Source organism: Tamandua tetradactyla, chromosome X (assembly GCF_023851605.1).
Source record: "Tamandua tetradactyla isolate mTamTet1 chromosome X, mTamTet1.pri, whole genome shotgun sequence".
NCBI lineage: Eukaryota > Metazoa > Chordata > Mammalia > Pilosa > Myrmecophagidae > Tamandua > Tamandua tetradactyla.
Window position 1 is genome coordinate 89,185,698 of NC_135353.1, and position 14,563 is coordinate 89,200,260.

The window sequence follows — 14,563 nt, forward strand, 5'->3', positions numbered from 1 at the left end:
TTAAAAAACATGATTCCAATAACCACAGATCAAGGAAGCAATTTTACTATCTTTCTGATTGACTTACTTGAATGTCAATATGATGGTAGGGGAAGGGAAATTAAGCTGCAGTCAGAAAGTCTCATCCTACTTAATCTGTTTAATTCCTCATTGTAGGTGTTGGGAAAGAATGGGCAGAAATAAAAAAGATAGGTTCTTCAGTTAGGCTGTATTTTAGTTTGAAGGGGTAGTTTAGCATTCTGTAAAAACTATTAATATTTTTAATTGATTATTTTAACTTGTAACCTGTGCGAACATAAATAGAATTCTTCCATAAGTAAGCAATCAAAAGATTACCTTTCTTTTTTTGGTAACCTTCAAGAATAAGGATGTGGGCTGTGGCTGAACCACTTTTGAATCCAAGTACCTCTTACAATAACCAAAGCAAGGCACCCCTGAGAAAGGGCTCCAAGTACATGGATCCTCTGCTTTTTCCATAACTATTCCCCATGCACCTTTTCCCCTAAATCCCCTCTTCATCCTCAGCACCTTTAGTATCAGGAACTGACGCTGGAAGGCAGGTGAACATCAGAAGCCTCTCAGAGTAGAAAGTCACTTATATATGGCCAGGACTAGAGTGAAGCTAGGAGGGAGGCACTCAGCACAAAATTTAAGGGGAGTTCCTAAACAGTAGTAATGAAGATAAATAATACTTAATGTGATATTTTTGAAAGATAAAAAATAAGTAAAAAAAAGTTCATAATGAACAAAATACTAAAATTTTAAAGACAGGATCCCATCCTGCTCTTGCACCACTCACTTCACTTACGTCATCCTAATATCCTGAGTTTTAGGCACCTCCAAATGTTTTGCACCAGAAATGAGTATTTTGTTCATCTGGTCCTGGTCCCTTAGTGGCCTCATCCTAGTCCAGGCTCTGAATCCTAAACACTTTCACGTATGCAATCTTCTCGAGTACTTCACTAAGTGCTACCGTTGGATTCAACCCCCTTCATATCAGTACTTTTCTTCTGCACAGACCTGTGTTATTACAAATTCACACGGTGTCCCATTGGGTTCTTAGTGGACTCATTCCAGGGGAGATAAGGGCATTTAACAGGTCTGCACCCCCACTACTCGCTTGCTCTTTCAGCTCCCAGGTTTCTTGCTACCCTCCACCGGTCAGAAACACGCCATTTTGGTGCCCACCTCGTGCCAGGACCGCAACTCTGCTTTAGCGGGAAATTCCCACAGCCACAAACACAACTCCACTCTTTTCCACTCTCAGAATGAATGCTCCTCTCAGTTCAGCTCCACCCTTCCAGAAAAGGTGGAAAGACCTAAGCCCAGATTCCACCTGGTCTTAGAAGCTCTCCCTCCTCACTGTTCCCGAGAAGACGGGAAAGTGGGAGTTTGGGAGACTTCGGAGAAAATACTGTGGTGGCTTTCGCCTGTCATGGCATTAAAAACGAAGACAGCAACAAAACAAGCCGTGATCACAGTAACTTTTGCTTTCCTGCCGACCTTATGCCTGAAGCACCTTGCATTTACTAAGTCCTCCGGTTGCTCCACGCCTCCAAAGATAAAAGCAATCAGCGTAGGAGGGCTTCTGGCAAGTCTGCGAGTCACGCCCCCCTTACCCGCCCCCCCGCCCCGCCCCGAGCCGGCTATCTCCCGGCATTGGCTTGACGGCCTGTCACTCCAGTCTGGCTCCCACTCCTGCTCTTAATTCCCGTAGTTTGGTTGCGTCTTGTTGTATTTAGTGTTGCCAATAACGAGGGAATTTTTTATTTTCTATTTTTTGGAGTGTACAGGTCGTGCTGCAATTAGTTCATTGAAAACTCAGTTGCTTTAAGAGTGGTTGAGCAAAGACTACTTTCGGCTTTTTCTGCTAAGATCTCCTTTAGAGAGGTGCAATTATGCCCAAAAGAAAGGTGAGTGAAATGGTAAAATAAACGGGGGGAATAGCTGCTGAAATATGTATTTCCTAATCGTTAGAGCTTTTTGTTGTTGGCATTTTGGCTTTTAGTTCTATTTTGTGATGCAATGACTAGAATGTGAGGGAAGGGCAAAAACTATCGGTGTATGGCTTACGATGGCCTCGTATGCAACTATTAGATCACTTTTGGCTTATTTTAACGGAAAAGAATGGCTTAAGAGGTGTCTCTATGCTGAATTACATACAACACAGCGCTTAGCGCTGTGTGTGCTCTTGTTTCCTACCCCACCCCCATTCCTTCGCTTACCCTATTGGAGAATATTTCTCCTCCCAACCACACTTTCAGGCACCAGTTCCCTCCTCTGGTCCGGCTTTTCTCAGGATACGGTTATGTTAGCAGAGCAAAAGCCTCGGCCTTCTCCCGCATTTGTTCTTCCCATTTGTTTTTTCTTTCTTTCTCTCACTTGTTCTCTCTCTCTCTCTCTCTCTGTCTCTCTGCCTCTCTCTTTTTCTCTTTCTCTCTCTTTCCCTCTCTCCCTCTCTCTGTCTCTGTCTGTCTCCCTCCCTCCTTCCTTCCCTCCCTCCCTCCCCCCCCCTCTCGCTTCCCCTCCCCTCTCCCCCTCCCTCTCTCCTCTCCTCTCTCGCCTCTTTTCTTTTCCCTCCTCCCAATTTTTCTGTCTGGATGGCTGTGTAATGGTCATCCTGTGCCATTAGGCGGTGCAGGCTGTCCTAGAGAAAGGAGAGAGTCACCGCTGTAATTAGCAACTTCAGGGCTGAGCTATCTGGCGCTCTCCAAGCTCTAGCTAAAGTTGGAAAAAGGTGAGAGAACTGTGTCAATTAAGCTATTGCTCACATTGGGGGTATTATGGATTTGTTCACTTTAGACATGCAGAATTGATAGGAGTTATTCATCGTCTACAAGGTCTTATGCAATCCATCACTTCAAAATTTCTGGCTCCTCTCTCAGATGGGAAATAAGTTCACACTCGGTGTTTGTTTTTCTCAGGGTCCCTTAGATGTGAGACCGAACCTGTTTTATTGCATCATAAAATTGTAAATTACTGTACTTCTGTAAGGCGTCATTGTTTTGATATTATTCCGATTTATCCGCCCCGCCTTCCCTACTCCTAGAAGATAGGAATAAGACTGAAATTCTCCAATGCTTCAAGGATGAATATAAATGGTGAAAGCTTTATAATTTCCAGGCAAAAGGGCTGCCCTGCCCAGATATGGAAGACAAACGTTTCTAATCACCATCCTCCTTCCTGGGATCCAAATGGGTCTTGCTATTTACAGAGCTGACAGTAACCTTGTAGCAGGTAGTGGCGGGAAGTTTTAAAATCTGTTCCTGGCTCCTCGTAGTAATGCATTGACTTTGAAACAAAGAGGTTTTTTTTTCCCCAAAGCATTGTGGGTGTTGTAGTTCGTTTATGCAGGACTTGGAGGAGAAAAAAGTTCAAAGTCGGTAGAGAATCTGGTACATTGCATATCAAATTTAAGGCAAGAAATATAGGGAAATTGTATGAAGCCCCGCGTTCATCTGTCCACCCCCATTTTTTTTTTTTTGGCTTTAACTGTCAGACTACCGCAGATGGATTCCAAAACTAAAATGATTTTTTTTAGGAGATGGATTTACACAAAAAGATGAAATTGACTATCAGTGTGTGAACTTAAAACACACTTTTGCATTTTGGTGCACATTTATGTGAGGGTTAGTAGAAGCAGTATGTAGCAAAGGCTACTAAGAAAGAACACGTGGCTGCTTGAAAAGGCACCTAGGAAAAAGTCATGTGCAGTTATATTGCATCTATAGGCAATATTTTCTAATCTATATGTTTACATCGATGACCTTATTTCTGCGTGGTTTTCTTGTACAGGCTGCAGGTCAAGATGATATGAGGCAGGAGGTGAGTTTCTTCAGTTTTAGAATCTCTAAAAATTCACTCCTTTTATAAACTTGAAACACATAAGCAGCTAAAAAATAGATGCTGGTTGGCATATTTGTCCCAAATGAGTATCAATTTGGTATGCCAATGAGTTCTCTCAGAAATATAATGTATTGAAAACTACTAACTTTTTGGAATTTAACACATTATTGACTTTGTTATGATCTGGAGAGAGGTTGTTCATTTTAAGCAAAAATATTGTTTTGTCAGTTGATATAAAGCAACCATATTTTCATTTCTAAATATGTTCCTCATTACTAGCCACTGTAATAATGTAGCCTAACATTTGGAGTTTAATTTGGGATCTTTTCCTTAGGATATGAAGGATTCAGAGGAGGAAAAAATCAAAACTGATATTTCTACTACAATATTTATTATCCAAATTCACAATTTCTCCCTTAATGATACTACTTACGTAGTGTTTCACTAAATATTTTCACCAAAATACAAATAATTCCAGTTTTGTGTATCCTAATTTTCTTAGCTGATTTTTTTTTTCATTTGTAGCCAAAGAGAAGATCAGCCAGACTATCTGCTGTAAGTAGTGCTTAAAAATAAAAAAGAAATATGCCTGTGTATTGTGAAATATAATTTTCAAATTCAGGGAACACTGAATATAATTATATCTGAGGTTTACTTTTGAAATTTTAAGGAAAAACATTCACAGCAATGAAATGTTTCTTTTCTTAATGTTCAGTTTTAACTATACCCATTTATTTTAATTCAGAGGTAAGATTTCACTGTTAGTCATCTTTTTTCACTTATGATTTGTTTCTTTTATTTTTTCCCCTGTTACTGTGTTTTTTTAATGCAGATGCCCGTGCCCATTACACTGGATCTGAAGCCCAAAAGAAGAGCAACTCCAAGGGTAAATATTCAATGTAGATTGTTGAAAAATGTTGCTTTTATTTTCATAAATAATTTTTCAGAAAGTCATAGAGCTGATCATTTTTCTTTCTTTAGTTTCTGTTCAGTTACATATTATACCATACAGTACACATAAGCCCTTTGGGTGGGGAATATTTCTTCATGTTTTGTGATGTGTCTACTTTGTTTTGGCATATTTATTGGAAAAAAAAATTTGGTTGGATAAGACCCATTACAGATACATGCCTTTGGTATCATATAGGCACATCACCAATATTCTTGGAAAAACAAAATAGTTTTCTGTAATAATAATAACCAAAATAAAAATAACCAAAATAGTTCTCTATAATAATAAAAGTAACTAATTTTTTATCTTTCTTTACAGTTGGCAAAGTGTTTCACATACATTATTTTTAAATGGACGTAATGGATTTTATATAGGTTTCCACGCTTTGATGTTGTGCTAAAGAGATGTAGAAATAGCCTCAGTACTCACTGTTAATTGTCCAATACATAAGAATGCTTGAAGGACTTGTTGAATTCCTAAAATCAGAAGTTTAAAGCTAAGAGGAACATTAAACATCATCCAGTTCATCATTATATAGATCTGTAAACTGTAGCCATGTTTGTAAAATGCTTTGAAATCATGGATTAAATTATATTACTAGAACTAGGGTAAGTGAAGTTTCTAGTAATAGTTGACCTATTAACATTAAGTAAAACTAGAAAACAAAGTGTCTTTTAATTTTTTTCCTGTATTTTGCTTTTCAAGTTCACAATTCTAGGAAAGTAGGTACTTAATTTATAGGTTGTTAAAATAGTACATACCGTTTATTTTCTTTAAGAGAGAGAAGATACTCTTAGCACAAAACAGATACTATAAAATCATGGGCAAATTACTTTAACTTCAGTGACTCTCAGTTTCTCACGTGTTGACTGAGTAATAATTTCTATCTACATTGCATTTTGGTTTCTAAAGAAATTTCGAAAGTATTTTCCCATTTGCTTCTTACAATATCCCTGTAAGGTAAGTAGTTATTTTCTTTTTTTATATATAAAAACAGGTTCAAAGAGATTTAAATTTTTGCTCAAGTTCACATCCAGAATTCAAATGCAGGTTTTCTGGCCCTTTAATTCAGTGCTCTTTCTACTCCATGTGCACTTAGGCAAAGAGCTTTCTTGGTACAGAAATTATTATTCAAGGCATCACCAAACCTGTGGGCACGAAAAGTAAAGCACTTATGTCCCCAGGTGATCGCTTTCAAAAATATCTAAACTGATGTTGTCACTAGCACAACATTGTTCTTAATTATTACCATGAGGCTTTACAATCAACATAACATTGTTGCTGATTATTAAATTTGAAATATACTGGCCCTCTCCACTTAAAGAGAATTAATTGATCAATGTCTAACCTGATGTGGAAAACTAGTCCTTAGTGGACACTGGTCAGTATTCTAACTTGTTGCTTCTTAATCTATATCACTCAACCTAATAGAAAATTTTTATTTATATCAAAGGGATATTGTTCATTTTTAAAAGTCGCTGTAGATTTTCAATGAAACAGGAAGTGTTGAGCAATAACTTCATAGACATCAGGTTATGTTAAAGCTTTTCACAAATTTATACAGCTGGTAAAATAACATTGGCTAACTATTCAGCACAGCAGTTAAGTTGTGCATTTTATTTTTATTCTTTTGTGATATTGGGCAAGAAATAAAGACAATAAATGATACAATGGATAAAAACACAGAATCAAATGGCAAAGCAATAGCTGAAATCAAGCAAGAAGTTGTTAAAGAGGAAGGTAACAATGAAAATGCACAAAATGGACAAGCCAAAATTATCAAGGTATTTTACAGTGTTAACAAATTTGTCCATTTGAAAGTTGCGCAGTAGGTGTAACTAAAAGAAATCCTATTTGTCCTTCAGTTTAAAGTCGAGAAACTAAATATTCAGTGATTCTGTAGTATAAATGTACCTGAGGAAAATAAAAAAAATGAATTTAAAGTATGAGAATTTACAGGTACTTATAGTGGGAAGAAAGGTTTAGCATTGTTGTTAATAGAACAATGCCAGTGATCATGATAGCTAATATAATGACATTCTTGTTAAACACAGACAAATCCTCTATTCCTTTTGTCAATCCATGGACTATTTGCAAACCCCTTTCCCAGAATTTATGATTCTTTTTTTTTTTTTAACTCAAGTTGCAAAATAAACCATTATATAAATGTTTTTTGTTTTGTTTTGCTTTTTTGCATGGGCAGGCTCCAGGAATTGAACCAGGGTCTCCAGTATGGCAGACAAGAATTCTGCCACTGAGCCACTGTTGCACCGCCCTATATAAATGTTTTTGATAGGCCTTGTGATGCATACCACATTTTAGGCATTGTAGTAAAACATTAAAATGGGATTCACACCCAAATCTACAAATCAAGTGTGTATTTTTGGAAAATCTTTTGTAGGTGATCTTATGATATCCGGTACAAGACTTTTCAAGTAACGTTTTCCCAAAAAGCTCAAATCTCACAATTATAGGGAAAAAATGTATTATTTTTCCAAGGACTATATTTGTTTATATGCATGTTACATATTGAGAATTTCTGATATAGAATAAATATGCCATCTTTTCTGTATTTTCTATGTATTTCCTTATATTTGTAATGAAAATCAGTCATGTTAGTAAGTTTTATGGAATTTATTGCTCCAAATATCTATTTGTGGATGTTCTGCAGGGAGATATTACAATTAATTTGAATGTTTTCCTAGTGATGTGATATTTAAGAGGCTTTCTCCACAGGAACATTTATTTTTATTTTTAAGTGAAGCATTATTGCTTCCAAAAAAAAAGTCCTATCTAAAGATTTAAGAGAAACAGTTCTAAATTTACAAATGGCATTTTTTTTGTATCTGTGTATCTAGGCACCAGCTCCTGAAAAAGAAACTAAGGAAATAAAAGTGGAAAAAATAGAAGATGTTGAAGAAGAGAAAGGAGAAGAGAAGGAAGCAGTGGAAGCAGAAGAAAAAGATCAGAAAGGAGATGAGGAAAGCCAAAAGAAAGGCATAGACGAAAGAGAAGATGGAAAAGGGAAAGGAGAAGATGCAAGAAAGGACAAAGATGAAAAAGAGGAAGAAGGCATAAAAGAGAAAGGAGATCGTCAACAGGACAAAGGCAGAAATGACAAAGAAAAGGATGAAGAAAGAACAAAGACAGATGATGAAAAAGAAGATAAAGATAGAAAAAAGAAAGGAGAAAATGGAAAAGAAGACAAAGATGAAAAAGAGGAGGAAGATGAAAAAAAACCTGAAAAAGGAGAGGTGAAAAATGGAAGAGATGGGAAGGAAGATGGAAATGAGGCTGAATTTGGAAAAGAAGAAACCAAAAAAGAGGTGGAAAAAGAGCAAGAGGAAGACAAGTCTATTGGTTAATTATGCCTTATATGGCTTTATAATTTGGTAATATGTATTTCGATGTTGTAATGTTAATAGAGATGAATATTTTGTCAGATGTTTTATAAACACAGCTTTTCTTTAGCATCAATTTAATTTCAGAACATCTTCATTCTGATTAATAGCCACAAAATTCTAACCTGCAATTTTATTTATAAATTTTCTGATTATAATAGTTGGATATATAGAAAAAATTTCATCTTTGCTAGTGTGTAAACTATTTGTTAAAATAAGTTAACTTTAATTTTACACCAAATATGTGATCATTTCAAAAACTGGAGAGATCCCAAAAGAAATAATTTCATCCAACATTCTCATAGTAATCTAGGTTGTTTGTATAAAGGTTAACTTTTCTCATGTAATGCTAAGAGTTAGAATGATTTTTCCACAAATATAATGTTTGGAAAAAATAAAATTATGATCTCATTTTAAAAAAGAAATACAAATGTTTATTTCAGAAGGGTAGTTTTGATTGTATGTGTATCCACAAAATGTTACAAGATTTATTTTAATAAAACAGACTTCAAAGGTGATTGTGATAATATATCTTCAAAAATGTTGTTAGTGGAGTATTATAATGCTAGCTCTTTTTCCCTTTTGGGATATTCATAAAACCATTTAAAAAATTTTTGTGTTGAGATAAAACTGTCATAACATAAAATTCACCATTTTAACCATTTAAAATGTTCAGTTTAGTGGTTTTTAGTATATTCACAATGTTATAAAACTATCACCACTAATTCCATAATATTTTCTTCACCCCCAGAAGAATTAGAAGTCACTCCACATTTCTCCCCAACATGCCCAGCCCCTGACAAACACTCATCTAGTTTCCGTTTCAATGGATTTGCCTATTCTGGACATTTCACTTAAATGGAATCATACAATATGAGGACTTTTGTGTCTGGATACTTTCACTTTCCATAATATTTTCAAGTTTCATCCATGTTGTAGCATCATTATGTTTTATGGCTGAATAATGTTCAATTATACTGTTCTATCACTTTTTGTTTATCCATTCATCAGTTGACAAGCATTTGTGTTATTAACCCTTTTTTGGCTATTTTAAATAAGGCTGGTATGATTATTCCTGTACAAGTTTTTCCGTGGATACGTGTTTTCATTTCTCTTGATTATGTGTCTAGGTGTGGAAATGCTTGGTCAAATGGTAACTGTCTGTTTAATATTTGAGGAATTTTCAGACTGTTTTCCAAGTGACTGTAGTATTGTATGAGAGTTTCAATTTCTCCACTTCCTCACCAACACTTGTTATTTTCCCTGTCTTTTTTTGTTTATTATAGCCATCCTAGTGGATGTGAAATTGTTTCTCATAGTGTTTTTAACTTGGATTTCTCAATTAATGATGTGGAGTATCTTTTCATGTGCTTACTGGCTAGTTGTATATCTTCCTCACAGAAATGTCTATGAAGAATCTCTGCCCATTTTTTAGTTGGTTGCCTTTTTAGTGCTGATGTGCAATATATCTTTATATATTTTATATAAAAGTCCCTTATCAGTTGTACATGTTGTAAATTATTCTCTCCTTCTACGGGTTATCTTTTCATTTTATTGGTAGTGTCCTTTAATGCACAAATGTTTTTAATTTTGATGAATTTCAATTTATCTATTTTTTTCTTTTGTTGTTTGTACTTTTTGTGTCGTATCTAAGAATCCATTGCCAAACCCCAAGTCATGAGGATTTACACCTGTGTTTGCTACTAATACTTTGATCTTTTATATTTAGGTCTTTGATCTATTTTGACTTAATGTTTTATATATGGTGTGACGTAGGAGCCCAACTTATTTTTGCAGGTGGCAATCCAGTTGCCCCATCATCATCAATTGAAAAGATTATGCTTTCCAAATTGAATGATCTTGGCACACTGGTCAAAAATCAATTGACCAAAGGTGTGTGGGTTTATTCCTGGACTTTCAATTCCATTCCGTTAATCTATATGCTTATCCTTATGCCAATACCACACTGTTGATTATGTAGCATTGTAGTAAGTTTTGACATTGTGAAGTGTGTGTCCTCAAAATTTGCTCTTTTTCAATATTGTTTTAGCTATTTGGGATCACTTGCAATTCCATATGAATTTTATGATTATCTTGTAGGTTTCTGCAGAAAAAAGGCATTTGGAATTTTGATAGGGATTGCATTGAATCTGTAAACCAATTTGGGGACTATTGGCATATTAACAATTTTTAAATCTTCCAATTCATGAACATGGGGTGTCTTTCAACTTATTTAGGTCTTTAATTTCTTTCAACGGTGTTTTGTAATTTGCAGTATGTGAATCTTAAACTTTCATGGTTAAATATATTCCTAAGATTTTTTCTTGCACTTTCCTGGTTAAATATATTCCTAAGTTTTTTTTTCCTTTCTGATAAAAGGTTTTGTTGTCTTAATTTCATTTTCAGTTTATTCATTACTAGTGTATAGAAATACACCTGATTTATGCATATTAATCTTGTATCTCAGAATTTTACAGAACTCACTTATCAGCTCTAATGGCTATTTGTTGATTCTTTGGTGTTTTCTATATTTAATATCATGTCATCTTCGAATAGGGATAGTTTTACTTCTTCCTTTCCAATCTGGATGCCTTTTATTTCTATCTCCTGCTTAATGTCCCTGGCTAAAACTTCCAGGACAGTGTTGATTAGAAGTAGGAAGAATAGACATCCTTATCTTGTTCTTGATTTTTAAGGGAAAAGTTATAATTTTTTCACCCAAGATATGATATTAGCTGTGGGTGTTTTATAGATGCACTTTACCAGGTTTAGAAAGTTCCCTTATATTCCTAGTTTGTTGAGTTTATTGTTATTATTATTATTAAAAGGTGTTGGACTTTGTCAAATGCTTTTTCTTCATTATTGAGATGATCATGTGTTTTTTTTTTTGTCCTTCATTCTATTAATATGGCCTATTACATCAGTGGACTTTTGCATATTAGTCTTCCTAGCATTCCTGTAATAAAACCCACTTGTTCATGGTGTATAATCTTTTTTATATGCTGCTGGATTCAGTTTCTTGATTTTTTTGAGGGATTTTTCACTGCACTCATAAGGGATATTGGTCTATAATCTTTGCCTGTGATGTCCTTATCTTGCTTTGTTATCAGAATAATACTGGACTCTTAGAAAAATTTGGGATGTGTTGTTAGTAATACAGATTACATCTTTATACATTGTGTGCCATCAGCACAGATTAATAATTATTGTTCTATGCATTTGTCTTTTAAAACATAAAGGAAAAGCAGGAATTAGAAGCCAAGAATACATTAATGCTTTTATATTTACCTGCTACCTTTATTGAGGTTCTTTAATTCTTTATGCATATTCAAGTTACTATTTCCTTTTACTTCAGCCTGAAGTATTCCCTTTACTATTTCCTGTAGGGCAGGTCTATTAGCGACAAACTCTCTCAGTTTTTGTTTGTCTGAATAAGCTTTAAATTCTCCTTCATTTTTGAGAATAGTTTTGGTGGATACAGAATTGCTTGTTGTTTTTTTCTTTGAAGACTTTGACTATATAATCCCACTGCCTTCAGACTTCCATAGTTTTTGATGATAAATCAGCTATTAATCTCATTTAGTATCCCCTTTATGCAACAAGTCTCTTCTCTCTTGGTACCTTCAGGATTCTTCTGTCTAAACTTCTGATAGTTTGATGATAATGTGTCTCAGAGTACATCTCTGAGTTTATCCTACTAAGAGTTTGGAAAGTATTTGGCCATTGTCTTTTCAAATATTCTTTCTGTATCCTTCTCTCCTCTTCTTCTGGGTCTCCCATTATGCACGTGCATATTGGTATGCTTGATGGTGTCCTATGGTCTCTTAGGCTTTGTTATTTTTTCTTCATTCTTATTTCTTTCTATTCCTTAGAATAATCTCAACTGAACTCCATTCAAGTTTGCTCAATTCTGCTATTGAAGCTCTCTTGTGAAAATTTCGTTTCACTTGTTGAGCTTTTTAGCTCCAGAATATCTATTTGTCTCCTTTTTATAATTTATATCTCTTTATTGGTATTCTCTGTTGTTGATACATCATTGTTAGACTTTCCTTTATGTTACTTGTACATGGTTTTCTTTAGCTCTTTGGGTGTATTTAAGACAGTTGATTTAAAATCTACTTACTAAGTGTAATGTCTGGGCTTCCTCAGAGACAGTTTCTATTCATTATTTTCCATGTGTATGGGCCATACTTCATTTTTTCTTTGAATGCTTCATGAGTTTCTTTTGAAAACTGGACGTATGGATCATCATAATGTGTCAATTCTGGAAACCAGCTACTGCTGCTTGCCTTACTTATTTTGCATTGTGTGTTGAGTGACTTTCTGAACTAATTTTGTAAAGCCTATCCTTGTCATGTGTGACCAGAGACATGTCTCAGCTCCGTGGTCAGCAGTTATTGGACAGAAATTTCCTTAAATGCCTAGTATCAAAAATATATGCCAGTTTTTGCAGATGAGATTTGTGTGTATGTGTGTGTGTGTTGGGGCATGCCCTCACCACTCAGTAAGGCAGTTGAAAACTGCCTTAGCTTTCACTTTCTGCTGTGCGAGAGGTGAAAGCTTAGTCAACCAGAGATGAGAGTTTATGATGTTCTCAAGTCTCCTGAGCAGGGCCCTAGATTCCCAGGAATATGCCAAAGCTTTTCAATGCCCTTATATCACAAAGCATGATATTCCTTAGCTTTTCTTCCTGAGCTTTTTTGGTTACTCTATGGTTTGCCTCAGCTGTTATTGTCCTAAACAGCAGCAACTAATAAATAGTTTTACCTTTAAATATTTTTGACAAGCCACCAACCCCTGGGTAGTTGCCTCAGTACTGAGAGGATTTAATTTAGATGAGAAAAGCCAAGCCCTTTGAACCCATCTGCCAGCGGGTCACCAGAGAGTTAAAAAAAAATCCAATATTATTGTAGAATAAGGTAAGTACTTCTTCCTCTTGTTGCTGGTATCTGTATCAGAAATGCAGGCCATTGTCTTAAAGTCTGGAGAATGGGGAATGGTCCAGGGTAATTAAAAATGCACAAAGCTCTCTTATTTATATTTGGCTGTTTTTTCTTGATTAAGCATTGTTCTGTTTGGTGCAAATCATTCTTTAGTTTACAGAGTTCTGAAAAAGTTGATTCAGACATTTTTGCCAGTTCTTTCACTACTTTTGTGGAGGGATAGAATTTTGGAGTTCCTTACTCCTTAATTTTTGTGATGACACCTCTAAATTGCTTATTTTAAAGGTAAATTTCACTGAGCATATGTTTGGTTTGTGTCTTACAATCATTTCAGCACTTGAAATTATATCTGATGCTTTAAATACACAGTTAAGAGTGGTGTAATATGCATGTGAAATTGTACTTTGTTGTCTCCTTGTTCCTTAATCTTTTCCACCACCATATGCAAGGGTATTTAACTTTATTAAGTGAAACACCCAAATATCCTTCTAGAACAGAAATAAAAGTAATACTAACTTTAGCTCTTTGAACTTGACCCCCTTATTATGCTGATCTAGTTTGTATGCTGCCAGAATCAATATACCAGAAACAGAATAGCTTTTATAAAGGGGAATTAAGTTGCAAGTTCACAGTCCTAAGGCTGTGAAAATGTGCCAATTATTGCAAGGCTCTAAAAATACAGAGAGGCATCCAGAGAAAGATACCTTGGTTCAAGAAGGCGAATGATGTTTAGGGTTTCTCACTCAACTGGAAGGGCACATGGTGACGTCTGCTAAGCTTCTCTTCAGGCTTTTTCAGTGGCTTCCCCAGGGCTCTGTCCATTCTGTTGGCTCTGTTGATTCTGGTGGCTCTCAAGTTTTTTCCAAAATGGTTCTCTCTTAAAGGGCTCCAATAAGCAACACCACCTTGAATGGGTGAAGGTACATCTCCATGAAACAATCTAATCAAAAGTTAACATCCGTAATTGTGTGGGTCACATATCCATGGAAACAAAAAGTGCCCATCCAGCAATATTAATGAGAATTTTAAAACTTGGCTTTTCTAGGGTACGCAACAGATTCAAACCAGCACATATACTTTCACATAAATTACTATTGTCACCAAGACCACAGCCCCATTGTTGCCCTGAATCCTAGTTTTAACCAGTAGCCCAAGCATGGTGGAAAAAAAAAAAACAACCCCTCAAAAAAAAAAAGCAACACAATCCCTCTTTTTACTTACCCATAAGAGAGATGAAATAGACTAGTATCTTTAAAAAAGATTTCACAAATATTAAGAATGAAAAGGAAATACAAATAAATGTAAGAAGCAGTCCAGCTTTCAAAGCATAGGTCTTATACTCCACCTTAGCTACCACTCTCCCAGGGCTGGCAGACTGCACCATCTCATACCCTGTTTCAGAAGTTATCTAGATTCCAACA

The 14,563-nt window shown here is 35.4% G+C and overlaps 1 protein-coding gene across 3 annotated transcripts; it reads left to right on the top strand.

Annotated features, from left to right (window-relative positions):
* The first annotated feature begins 1,658 nt into the window (after positions 1–1,658).
* LOC143671413 (uncharacterized) lies at positions 1,659–13,672 on the top strand. Of its 3 annotated transcripts, none has more exons than XM_077146569.1 (5): positions 1,659–1,913; positions 3,796–3,825; positions 4,372–4,401; positions 4,679–4,732; positions 7,657–13,672. In XM_077146569.1, exons 1-5 carry the CDS (start codon positions 1,899–1,901, stop codon positions 8,161–8,163), a joined length of 636 nt encoding a protein of 211 aa, XP_077002684.1. In that variant the 5' UTR covers positions 1,659–1,898; the 3' UTR covers positions 8,164–13,672. The 3 variants fall into 3 exon arrangements, with proteins under 3 accessions (XP_077002684.1, XP_077002685.1, XP_077002686.1); XM_077146571.1 differs by lacking the exon at positions 1,659–1,913 and adding an exon at positions 2,631–2,737; XM_077146570.1 differs by lacking the exon at positions 3,796–3,825.
* Positions 13,673–14,563: the final 891 nt, after the last annotated feature.

Coding starts and splice junctions, on each gene's coding strand:
- LOC143671413 (XM_077146569.1), top strand. Junction 4,402..4,678: donor GATCAGCCAGACTATCTGCT/GTAAGTAGTGCT, acceptor TTTTTAATGCAG/ATGCCCGTGCCCATTACACT. Junction 4,733..7,656: donor AAAGAAGAGCAACTCCAAGG/GTAAATATTCAA, acceptor CTGTGTATCTAG/GCACCAGCTCCTGAAAAAGA.